The sequence below is a fragment of the Protobothrops mucrosquamatus genome, unplaced genomic scaffold, assembly GCF_001527695.2.
Source record: "Protobothrops mucrosquamatus isolate PMUCROS unplaced genomic scaffold, P.Mucros_1.0 scaffold599, whole genome shotgun sequence".
Taxonomy (NCBI): Eukaryota; Metazoa; Chordata; class Lepidosauria; order Squamata; family Viperidae; genus Protobothrops; species Protobothrops mucrosquamatus.
Genome location: NW_015386898.1, coordinates 40,411 through 53,666, shown reverse-complemented (window position 1 = coordinate 53,666; position 13,256 = coordinate 40,411). Strand labels below are relative to the sequence as shown.

Here is a 13,256-nt window from a genome sequence, read left to right as displayed (position 1 = left end):
CTATTAATATTTGACATCCACTTTACAAATGGAACAGTTCAAAGGCATGTAATACTACCTGGTAGAATTTCAGAACATTTGATAGTACAGTTTTGGTAGAGTCAATTCATTTCAAAGCCACATTTTTTTTCCTGGTGTTTTTAACCACTGCTTTCTGTTCTTTGTATCTCAGAAATAAATTCTACTTCTGGAATATATATTCAGCTGTGGTAAGGCTTAGATACATTCTGGATTAAGGAAAGATTTCAAAGATAGAATATTCTTCTCTGACAGCAAGTCATGAGCTACTGATCCCTTTCAGAAGTTTTCCTTCATTAGTTCAAATACACAAGGAGGGTGAGAAGGTAAAGCTCCTTGTACTGTCTACCATATTGTTTCACTCATGATCTGTATGAGCTTCACCCTTGATCTTCCCAAATCATTTTTTTTAAAGCTGGCATTCTGCATTCAAGTAAATATAGTTAGAATCCTTGTTGTGGCTGGATAGACTACCACAGGAGTCTTCAAACTTGGCCCTTTTATGACTTGTGGATTTCAACTCCCAGAATTCCTCAGCCAGGCACGCTGGCTGAGGAATTCTGGGAATTGAAGTCCACAAGTCATAAAAGGGCCAAGTTTGAAGACCCCTGGACTACCAAGTCCACTTTGCTGAATGAAGAATCTCCCTCTGACTTTTCGTTCTAACACATGAAGTTTGCAAAGGGAATATTACCTTTGTAACTCTATATTTTACCAAAAATAGAGGTATTCAGATAAGCATTCTTAAAACATAGGTAAAGAATCCATCAATTCATACCAAACTGACTTGTACCTTCTTAATGACATATGGATCAGCTACAATGTATAGCAACCATAGGCTTAGCAGCAGTGGAAAAGAGTACAGTCCCAATGTACTGACTGACCCAAGATTCTGCTTCACATGGAAGATCCCACACACCTATACTAATATAGTCATACTGATGTCAAACATAACCAGTAGACCAGGGGTCTTCAAACTTGGCCCTTTTATGACTTGTGCACTTCAATTCCCAGAATTCCTCACCCAAGTTTGAAGACCTCTGTGGTAGACATAAAAGTGTATGGTTGGCCAACAGAATACCATGATCCTATCACAGAAGCTTTTTACCCCATGAGTGGTGCTCATGTGAACCATTTAATTCCACTTTTTAGTGGGAAGCCCTTAGAACCTAAGATTTGTGAGAGTCATAATACTAATTGATGTTCAATAATCCAGCTGCCTAAAGTTATGAGAATGTCATACATACATGATAATATATCCACACATTTCTGTGAGAAATATGAGCAGGGGATCTCAACACTTCAGAACAAACTAAGCAATCATCATAATCATGGTTTGCATCTTAGAGAATGTTCTCCCTTAGCAGATATTGGTTGAACTTCCAGACAGCCATGTTTCATTTCAGAACCAGGCATGGTCACTGGTCTATGTAAACATCTCAATCATATCTGCTCCAAAATATGTTCACAAAGATGTAAATATATAGGGCAACATTTGCACACAATAACTTCTGAAAGAAAGGGAATAAATTTTCTCTTTTAGCTGAAGATCAGGTTGTAATATCATATCTTCTGTTTTACTATATTGGTCAAGTATTAAATGTTGACAATATACTATAACTATAGATAAAGTGAATCATATAATTTATTTAATGAGCAAATCAAGGCATATAGAGGCAGTGATTGGAACTCTATTGTGGGGTTCTTGGTGTTCTCTTAGCTTGGATTTTTTCACGCAGAGATTTTATTACCAAACTAACTTCATCAGTGCTATAAGGCAGTGGGGCTTGTTCTCATTTTGTATACTAGTGGCTTGCCCTCTCAGGATAAATGGGAGTGATCTTGGTAGTTCCTGGATTAGGTTATAATTTACTGTTAATTTGTTTCTCTGAGTTGATAATTTCTTGATTGAGGTATTGTTTACTTTTTGATTGTTGGTCTAGTGTTAATCCTGTTGATAGCTGTAGAGGAAGTGTTTGGTCTGTTTCCTTTTGGGCTTTTTGATTGTCTCTTTTGAATGGTATGTAGATGTTGTTTATGTGTCTGCTGATGGATGATTTGTCTGAATGCCAGGCTTCCAGAATTTTTTTTAGCATTTGTAGATTTGGCTTGATCTAGGATGCTCACAATTTTCCCAGTTTAAACTATTGTTAAGTCTGTCTAATGTTGTACACAATGCTCTTGAAAATAATTTGGGGATAGTTTGGTATAGTGGTTAAAGAGATCAGGTTAGAAACTGGGAGACCATGGATTCTAATACAAAACTAGCTGGGTGACATTGGGCCAGCCACTCTTTCTTAGCCTTAGGAAGCAGGCAAGAGCAAACTATTTCCAAAAAAACCTTGCCAAGAACACTTCACGTAGTTGTCCAGATAGTTGCCAGGAGTCAAAAAACTGATTCAAAGGCACACACAGAGACATACAAAGTATATCAGATAGAGAAAAATGTATTTATTATAAGTAAGATATTGCTATGCTGTAAGCGTAGCCCAATTAGTTTAGTATTCCATACAAGCCATATAAGAAAGTAGAACATTACATTGGATCCAGCCTCTTTCCAGCCCACAAGACTGACTCTTTTCAGAGTCAGGAAACCTAATTTGGAAATTCTGATAATGCATAAAAAAAGTTAGCAAATGAAATAAAATGGGGGTGGAAAGGTGCAGGAGCTAAGGATGTTAAACATCCCATCCCATGTGTTTGACCTAGAAATTTTATTGGTCCAGTCAAAATAATTTCCTCCCATCGCTTATAAGTGAAAGCATGTTTTAAAAAAGCAAGACCAGGAAGAGGACAGAGAGAAACAAAGCTACAAACTTTCTCGTTTCTATTCTGCTGATCTGGAAGTAATAAAGTTTTGAGCTTCTTTGGGGCGAATTTGGAGAATTCCAATCAGAGCATTACATTGGGCTTCTCTAGATTTTAACAGGGCAAAAGCTTTAAAGCAGCATTCTAAATGATTGTCACATTGGATCCACATATCTAGGCAATTTGTATAAGCTAACACATTGTTATAGAGGTTTTATGACTACTAAAAATATAAAGAAGCAAGGACCTACCCAAAGATGTTCTGGCTGGTACAGCATCCTTATTAATCCAGAAAGAAACCCAGGAGAGGACTACAATGAGCGTGCAGGGGATATATGTTTGAATGGTGAAATAGCCCATCCTTCGGCTTAAATCAAAATAGACTGCCATCACCACATAATCACCTGTAAAATGTATATAAAGAGATACAGATACACAAAATACATTATACAGTCAAATTACTGTCCAGTGATGCATTCTACACAGACTCAAGAGAAGTGAATTTCTTGGTGCCAAATCTGTTTTTTTTTTAAAGAATCTCATCTCCCTTCACTGGACCTTTGTTCCTTCCAGCTGGACTAGAAAGTTAATTGAAAACTGTGCAAGAGTACCTCCATGACTGATGCACATACATTTAAGAGAATTGCTTCATTAATTGCAATGAGTCTAGATAATCAGTGTGCAATTAACCTCCTATCTACCACAAGCTAGCAAATGATAGCAGGGTGGAGTATATCGTATCTAGCCAGCTTAACTTACATTTCTCCATGGACGGCATATCCTTCAATGTCAGGTTAGTGACTAACCAATCAATTTCAATATACTAGCTCTTGCTTTCATTTATTTATTTTAACTTGCTTCCACAAGATTGTCACATTCAACTCACACTGGTTCTTATCTCTTTTCTTTCTTTGATTTTCTTTTCTCTTTGATTCATTTTTTTTTGCCATGAATGCTTCAGTTTCATTAAAAAAAAATCTTCAGTAAAAAGGATGATGTGTCCATGAAGAGGAAGGATTCTAATACGTCCTGGGACTGAGACTGGAACTGTTCCTCTAAGTCTAAGACTACCAGGCCAATTCTGCAAAGTACATTTTATCACTAGATGGCAGCAAAATGTTAAGAGTTCTCTGCTCAGCTTTCTTGCCATCTTCTGGTAGCCTGGGATGACCCTAAATGTTGACCAGATGAAGATGGCTTGGACAGAATCTGTGGCTTAACAATACAAAGTAGATGCCCTCTGCAGCAACAAAGTAAGTTGCGAGGCTTGGGAACAATTCAAAAGTTTGGGGCCCTGCAGAAAAGGATGTTATAGAGAAAGGTTGAAAACAAAGGGTCAAACATGATATAAAGAAGACATGGAATTTTTTTATCAGATTTATTGTCAAAAGTTAGACACTGTGTTTCAATTCTTAGGAAAGCACTCTTTAATCTCTCTTTAAATTGTACCATAGGGTATAAAAGAAGAAAAAGAAGACCAAAGTCAACGACCACCTAACCCATTAATTTTCCACTCATAGGGCTACAAGGTCTCAGCTACAAAAATCCATATAGCCATAAAATAGCAGCGAAGAACTAGTTTAGTGAGACTGAGGAACCAATGCAGATCAAAATGTTTGCTTAAATAGATATCTTCAAAGAAAATATCATAAGATTTAGTACATATCCAACAAAACTCCTCCACTTCTTTTTTTTCAAAAAGCTTATTAAGGAGTTATTTTCCCTTGTAGATCAGCAATTCTGCCTGCTGATTGCTAGTTTTGTGCTATAGGAATCCTATGGATTTGGGTATAGTTTTTGAAAAAAGTTGGAAGCCAGTTCCTCTCTCTCCCCCCCCCCCCCTATAATTCACTGGCATTGACCATTGGTAAGAGAAGATTAAATAATTATATTTTATTCCAATGTCATTCACACACAAAACCAAACAAATTGTACATATATTAACAGCAGCCCGCATAGTATATGCCCAGTGTTGGAAAGGTGAAAACATACCTACAAATGATATGATTATATATAAAATACTAGAATGCGTGGAAATGAACAAACTTACGCTAGAACAGGGGTTCTCAACCTTGGCAACTTTAAGACTTGTGGACTTCAACTCCCAGAATTCCTCAGCCAGCTTTGCTGGCTGAGGAATTCTGGGAGTTGAAGTCCACAAGTCTTAAAGTTGCCAAGGTTGAGAACCCCTGCGCTAGAACTAAAAGACAAGGAGGCAACAGAATTCTATGAGATATGGAACAAATGTTATGATTGGCTAGAACAGAGAAACAAAAAGATATGATTACTAATGTAAATAATTGTAAATAATATATATGAGATGTATAACACAGTACTGTTAAGGAAAAAATGTATTTTTATTTTTGTTGTATAGTGAAAAAGGAATAAATAAAAATTTTAAAAAAATAAAACTTGCAATTTTCTGCATGAAATTTGGGGGGATTATCCTCACAGTTGCAATAATTGTGATAAAAATGTCATTTAATTTTGCTCCAAGTCAACAAATGTCAGACATTGTTCATGTTTCAAAAGCCTAAAACTGAAAAGAGTCTAGCTCCAAAAGGTCTGAAACCTATTATTGTAAATGCTTTTTGAAAATGTACTCCTTTGACCACTTGCCACACACACAAAGATCAGATTTCCATATTGCAATACTTGCCCTGAGATAAAGCAAATAAACTCTGACCTGATTACGAAAAAGCACCAAATCATATCTGAAACCAAGTTTTATCATCAGTGCAGACACCTGGAATATATTGATTTGTTATTCATGTACAATATAGGTTTCTTTTTAAGATTTTTTTTTTTAATTTTTAGGATTTATTTATTTATCTACGAACTGCCTTTGTGGAATGATTGAGAAATCTGTCTCATCTGAATTTTTAAATGAATTTATTGTATTTATTCCTTCCAAATTTATGGGAGGTTTCATATTTAATGAATTGTTATACTAAAAGAAAACCCTCACAAAACTGAGCAATTAAGCAAAACAGATTGACAGATTCAACTATCCCTAGAATGTCCCAAGAGAAAAAGCTTTATTCCCAGATCTGTTTGAAAGTATAGCTCTTTTATTGAGGACTAAAAGAACCACACTTTCAAAGGGTTGTGGAAATAAATAGTCATTTATCAGAAAAACTGTGCAATCCAATAACAGGATCTTTGCTGAAGCAAAAGATATTGCATCAAATCAGATGGTGAGAGGTCTATCAGCTTCTCTAACATTCCATGTTAGTAAAGTTTGTTCATGCAGATTTACTACAAAGAACAATGTCTGCAGTATGAAACAATCGACTCTCCAAGTTATGAAAAGCAAAACAATGTCCATAAACATCAATTGTATCGACAATACTTCACAGAAAAACAACTTGAAATATTACTTCCACACTAACAATAACTATGTGAGTTCCATTTAGATGCACTTAATTTCCCAACTACATGCTGGCTTGCAAAACCAAACCAAATTTATCAAAATATAATACACTTTTTCCATTGCAGCAATATATAACTGCAATCCTATATAGATTGTCACAGGCCTAGGGTTGTGAATGAAGAGGAACTTCATTCTAAAGAGATATGCTTAGTAGGAGTGTGTGAATTAGCCACAACCTTACTCATCCATAATGTTCAATTCAAAGACATATTGACTGGAATTCAAGTTGATTGAACTGTGCAATTCAAGCCATCATATCAATTTGATTCAAATATTTGGCCAAATTAAATGTCCTTTTGCAAAATTATAACACACTTTACATCAGATTATAATCAATTGACTTGATTTGGCAGTCAAACTGATTTGGCAGTTCAATGTAAACATTCAATTCAAAGGAATTATTTGATTGAATTTCCTTTGTATCAAAGCTTCCAAATCAAAGCTTCTCACAGCCCTAATGCTTAGAAGTATGCAGTATTATGACTGTTTTAAAATGTTAATCCTGTTTGTACTGCAGCTCAAATCCTTCCTCTCCCCCCCCTTTTAGTACAATTGCATTTACTTTTTAGCTTGTTTGCCTTTCAGTCTAAAAAATTCAGGAGAAAGTAAGAGACAACAAAAGCATCACAACATTGACCCAAGCATAAAAAGAGCAAGAATATTGCAGTTGCAACAATAAAACAACCAGACTGTTCATTCAGTGTTGTGGTGATCTTAGCAGTTTTACAGCAGAATCCAATGTTTGGCATCACATCTGTAACTCAGTAAAGCAGACACCAAGCTGTTTCATTGTGTAGTGGTCTTCACAATGAAAACAAACAAACACCTGCATTCGCAGAAGGCTTCCAGCAAATACAACATTCACTACTCAAATCCTTTTTCAAGGCAATAACTGAACCAGTGTGCTTTTGAAATTAAAAATTATGCTTTTGACTGGGAGAGCTACTTTGGCATTTGGTTAAAACCATAATGGAATGCTTGAGTTAACCCAGTACAATAAACCTATAGGGACACCTTGTATTAGAATGTACAGCATGTTAAAACATTTAAATAATTTGAAGCATAGTCCCCCTAATTTGGCAATGTAGTTATACTTGCCTGTTGTTCAACTACAGAAGCAACATGGGGATAATTATATATTTACCTTGGCAAATGCAGACCAAAGGAATTACAAAATATTTGTACTTAGCTTCAATTGGAATATGCCATTGATGCAAAAATATATTTTGTGCATTGGCTTTCTGCTACTTAGTACATCTGACATAAAGGGCACTTTATTAATGGGTAATTGAAAAGCAAAGGTTGAAGTTTCTTGGTACTTCCTCAGGGGCATGAAAGAGGACAGAAACAGAAAAAAATGAGCACATGTGATTCCAAGAGTCTCCAGACTGAGGTATGAAGCTCAGTGATCCTTCAAGGCTGAACTATAGGATACTTATGAACACCCTTTGTTTTTATTTTACAGTGTACGTACACTGGGGTCTGATCCATATTGGAGCCATTAGAGAGGGGGATGCTTCTTTTTTTCCTCCATCTTTATTATTGATGGAGAAGACTCTTGAGAATCTCGTGGATAGTCAAGAAAACAAATCAACTGAACAAATCAACCCATAGTTCTCACTCGAGGCACAAATGACCAGGCTCAAATTACCCATTTTGGACAACTATTTGAAGAGCTAGCTCTCTGGAGAAGGCTGTAATGCTTGGAAAGGTGGAAAGAAAGAGAAGAATGGGTTTACTAATAGTATAGTAAATGGATACAATGATGATGAATGCACTTTGGAAGAACTGAACCAGTTCAAGAAGAACTAAAGGACCAGGTTAGGGACAGATCATTATAGAGAAAATCTATCTGATTGCTAAGAATGGACAACAAATGGATGGCATGTAATCTAGATAGATAGAAGATAGATAGATAGATAGATAGATAGACAGACAGACAGACAGACAGACAGACAGACAGACAGACAGACAGACAGACAGACAGACAGACAGACAGACAGACAGGTAGATAGATGGACAAACAGACAGAGACAGAGAGAGCAATAGCACTTAGACTTATATACCGCTTCACAGTGCTTTACAGCATTCTCTAAGCAGTTTACAAAGCATATTGCCCCCAACAATCTAGATCCTTATTTTATTGACCTTGGAAGGATGGAAGTTAACCTTGAGCTGGTCAGGATAAAACTCCTGGCAGTGGGCAGAGTTAGCCTGCAATACTGCATCCTAATCACTTAGCCATCATATATATATTAAAAAGGAGGGATCCTTTATTCCTGCCAATTAAACATTTACTTTTAATACCTGCATGATTGTGGGCTTTTCCTTCCATATGTATAGCAGTGCTAGTCTATAGTGAAGAATGGGGTGAGGACTATTAGGACACCAATCAGTACTAGTTCCAATCCTATGGGCTGCATTGGCAGGATAATTATGAAAAATGGGTGTGAACACGCCCCAAATATAAATAGAATTGAAATCTTTCATTATTTTCAGGGAAAGGAAAAATACATGGCTATTTTAATGATTTTCTGCAGTTTTGCCATCCCTTTTTAGAGTTATGGTCAATATAGGCTCCTAGGGTCACAAAATGGAATTGAAGATCCTATACTGAGCAAAGGTGCCTAGATTTCTTTTATACCTTGGTCTTTCTATGAACATTCATAGTTTAGGCTGAACCCCATGGAAGTCACTACAGTATATTCTGACACTGATTTCTTAGCCCTCCAATAAAATACACGTTGATTTCTTGGCCCCAACTATCCTTAAAGTCAAATAATATTAAACCATATAGGAATTTGTCTCCATTTACAGAACCTCTTTATCATGCAACATATGTGACAGTAAACATTCTCCAAAAAGAAAAGATAGAGAAGTCACAGGACTAGTTCAATGATTTCATACATTCATTATGTGAAAAGGTATAGCAAAATATGGCCTTAACAGATAAATGCACAGTAGGGCCCGCATGCTTCCAACATTGAAGTACTGAATGAGTCCATTAGTGAACTAGCTCTGGAAGCTATAGAGATAAATCAAGATTAGCAGAATTATAACAGCATAGTTAATATGTCAACATATCTGTATATAAAACATGTTTGATATTTTATTCTTTAATGTATGGAACATGAACTTGCAATGCCAAGACCAAAATAGACTAACTGGAATTGAATTAACTAGACATTCACTTCCATTGAATGGAGCAAAATAGAATTTTAAAGGTATATTCCATCTTTCACAATGTTTGTCTTTACAACCAGCCAACTTTCCTTATTGAAGGAAGAGGAGTACCTTAACTGCTCCTTTTATTTTATGTGCATAAAGATGAGCAAGTCTGACATCGGAATTAAATCATCAAGACATCTGTGTCCTGAAAAGCATTGTTGTGAGGGCGAATGAAAAACCGTGGCTGACTTATGAGGTCTGCAAGATGCTGAAAGCACGGAATGTGGCTTTTAAATCTGGTGACATGCTGGCACTTAGAACAGCCAGAGCAAATCTGAAAAGTGCCATAAAAGGTGCAAAGCAAGCCCATTGCCAGAAAATTCAGAACTTTTTTCAGGACCCAACAAACACCAGGTGAATGTGGCAAGGGATCCAGGCCATTACGGATTACAAGGTGGCTCTATCGAGATGCAAGGATGACACAGACTTCCTAAACAAACTGAATGCATTTTTTGGTAGATTTGAGGCATCAAATAGCACTCCTGCCAGGAAAGCTGTGCCCCATCCTGATGAGCAAGTGCCAAGCTTTGATGTCACCTCGGTCCGGAAAACACTATAGACAGTCTCCTTACTGGACTCAGCCGCCCTGAGTCCGGTAAGGAAAAGGGCGGGATATAAATTGAAATAATAATAATAATAATAATAATAATAATAATAATAATAATAATAATAATAATAATAATAATAATAATAATAATAATAATAATAATAACAACATTTGGAAAGCAGCAGGCCCAGATAACATCCCTGGACGTGTCCTCAGGGAATGCGCAGAGGAACTGTTCTCACAGATATTTTCAACCTCTCATTGCAGCAGGCAGTGGTCCCATCATGTTTTAAGATGGCCATCATCTTGCCAGTGCCAAAAAAGTCCACAATTACAGGCTCAATGATTACCATCTGGTTGCACTGACATCCACCATCATGAAATGCTTTGAGAAGCTGATAAAGGGCACTATTGTATCTAGCCTCCCGCCAGCATTTGACCCGCTTCAGTTTGCCTACTGACCAAATCGCTCTATCGAGGATGCTATTTCTTCCGTTCTCCATCTGAGCCTGAAGCACTTAGAGGAAAGAAATACTCATGTGCATTTGCTGTTTGTCGACTTCAGTTCAGCGTTTATCATAATCATTCCCCAGCATCTAGTAGACAAACTGGGCCTTTTAGGCTTAAACACCCCTTTGTGCAACTGGATTCTTGATTTTCTTACCAACAGGTCCCAATAAGTGCAAGTTGGAACAAATACCTCTAATACCATTTTCTTGAGCACAGGTTTTCCTCAGGGCTGCATCTTAAGTCCACTGCTGTTCACCCTGTTGACTCATGACTGTTGTGCCAGATTTGCCACCAATCATATTGTGAATTTCGCAGATGATACAACAGTAGTGGGCCTTATTCAGGATGACAAAGTGGAAACATACCTCAAGGAGGTTGAGGGGTTGGTGAACTGGTGTAAGGAAAACAGCCTAGTTTTAAATACCGGAAAAACCAAAGAGATCATTGTTGATTTCAGAAAAGGCAGGCACAGCCACACTTCTCTGTGCATTAATGATTCACCTGTGGAGATGGTTACCAGCGTCAAATTCCTGGGTGTGCAGCTAACAAGTAGGCTGGCTTGGTCGCTCAACAGTGAGAAACTGGTGAAGCAGGCACAGCAGCACCTGCATTTTCTGCGTCACATGAGAAAAGCAAATCTTCCTTCCCCTGTCCTGACCACTTTCTACAGGAGGACGATCGAGAGCATCCTGTCACACAGCATCACAGTCTGGTTTGGAAGCATCGCTGCTTCAGACAGGAAGGTGTTGCAGAGAGTGGTAAAAATGGCCAAAAAGATCATTGGCAGTTCCCTCTCTCCCATCCAGGACATAGCACAGAAGCGTTGCTTGAGCAGGGTCCGTAAGATTATCTGGGACACTACACATCCTCTTCATGACCTGTTTTCCTTGTTACCTTCTGGGAGGAGGCTTCATGGTATCCGTAGCAGAACATCCAGATTCAGCCATAGTTTCATTCCATACAGCATTAACCTTGTGAACTCTCAAGCTTCCTCCTTCCATTATATATTCAAGATGGACAGTATTTAATATTTATTTGCTATGTATATGTAGGGATGTGGGTCTATACATATATTGTTCATAGTTTGTTTAGGTGTGCGTCATGTATGTGTTTCACTTTGAGAGTGGGTAACTAAATTTCATTTTTGATGTATGCCGTTGTGCCCACAGTAAAAAAATGACAATAAAGGTTATCTTATCTTATCTTATCTTACATCAAAAATTGGCATCATGTTCAATGTGCTAGGAATTCCCTGTATTTATTTTAGTGAGGAGCAGTGCCAGAACAGCAGTTGTATGGTGGAAAAAAATTGGTTCAGATTGATTCAATAAATTGTTCTTAAAGACTGATCAAATGTCTAACAGCTTAAGTAAGCATGAGTCACTACAGAATGTGAACCAGCTTATACTATTGGCACATGCCCACATGGCTTGTCAGCATGCACGTATACACCAGCTGTCCTAAAAAGAATTCTATTGCTTTCTGGTGGAAAGATTAAAAAAAATAAGAAAAGAAAGGGATGGGCACAGATTTGTTTAAATTTTCAGATTATTCAACTGGATAAATATACTTTAATGGGAATTGGGGTGGGTGGGAAAATCAACATGCTTTTCTCTTGTTTATTGTATCAGCCTCTGTTAACAAACTGAACAAATACAGTATATTTTAGATAAAATTATTTATTCAGAAATGGGAGCTGTTTGAAGCTACTAGGAAGGTTGTGATGGAATAAAAGTTTGATGAAACATGGTAGGAGTTTGGTAAGAGAAGTAATGAGTTCCTTCTGGTGGATGGAGAGGCATGATAGACAGATGAGACAGAGATAGATAGATAATAACTGGATGCGAAAGATCTGAGTCTATAAAAATTAGGATAAGAGAAAAAGATCCTCAAAAAAGAACAAATAGGTGGTGATTAAGGGAGAGATAAAGTAAATTGCTCATATTAGACATGTTGGAATACCTAAGGATTTTGGAATTGGGGACTTCCAGATAAGAAAAATGCTGTCGCAAGGAGCAAAAAAAGCATTTAAAAAATTCAGAAGTATTAAAAAGTTGTAAAAAGCTCTAATGCTCCATGCAAGATAGATAGGAGAGACATAGAGATGAGAAGTCCAGCCTGGAGCTATTGGAAGATGAGGGAAGAGGAAGAGGAAGAGGAAGAGGAAGAGGAAGAGGAAGAGGAGGAGAAGGAGAAGGAGAAGGAGAAGGAGAAGGAGAAGGAGAAGAAGAAGAAGAAGAAGAAGAAGAAGAAGAAGAAGAAGAAGAAGAAGAAGAAGAAGAAGAAGAAGAACAACAACAACAACAACAACAACAACAACAACAACAACAACAACAACAACAACAACAACAGTGTAGTGGTGCAGATATCAGGCTAGAAACCGGGAAACCATAGGTTCTAGTCTTATTTTAGGCACAAAGGTGATCTTGGGGCAGTCACTGTTTTTCAGCCCTAGGAAGGAGAAAATGGTCAACCATTTCTGGAAAAAAAAAACCTTGCCAAGAAAGCTATAGGGATTTGTCCAGGAAGTGTTCAAGAATCAGATACAATTGAATGGAAAGAGAAAGGGAGAGAGGTAAGGATAAAAGAAAGACTACTTATAAGTACCCAAAAGGTAAACAGAAGCAGACCTGAGACATTTTTTTTCATACAAATCAGCCCAGTTGGGTTCTACTCTCTAACAGAGAACAGAATCATGGAGACAGGAGTGGT

At 37.2% G+C, this 13,256-nt stretch overlaps 1 protein-coding gene across 1 annotated transcript in view; it reads right to left on the bottom strand.

The window, feature by feature from the left end:
* Nucleotides 1-13,256, bottom strand: part of GABRG2 (gamma-aminobutyric acid type A receptor gamma2 subunit) — a 54,775-nt gene that overhangs the window by 6,318 nt on the left and 35,201 nt on the right. Inside the window, exon 5 of the mRNA XM_015817506.1 lies at nt 3,078-3,230. Coding sequence (XP_015672992.1) covers nt 3,078-3,230 — 153 coding nt within the window. The remainder of the gene's footprint in view (nt 1-3,077; nt 3,231-13,256) is intronic.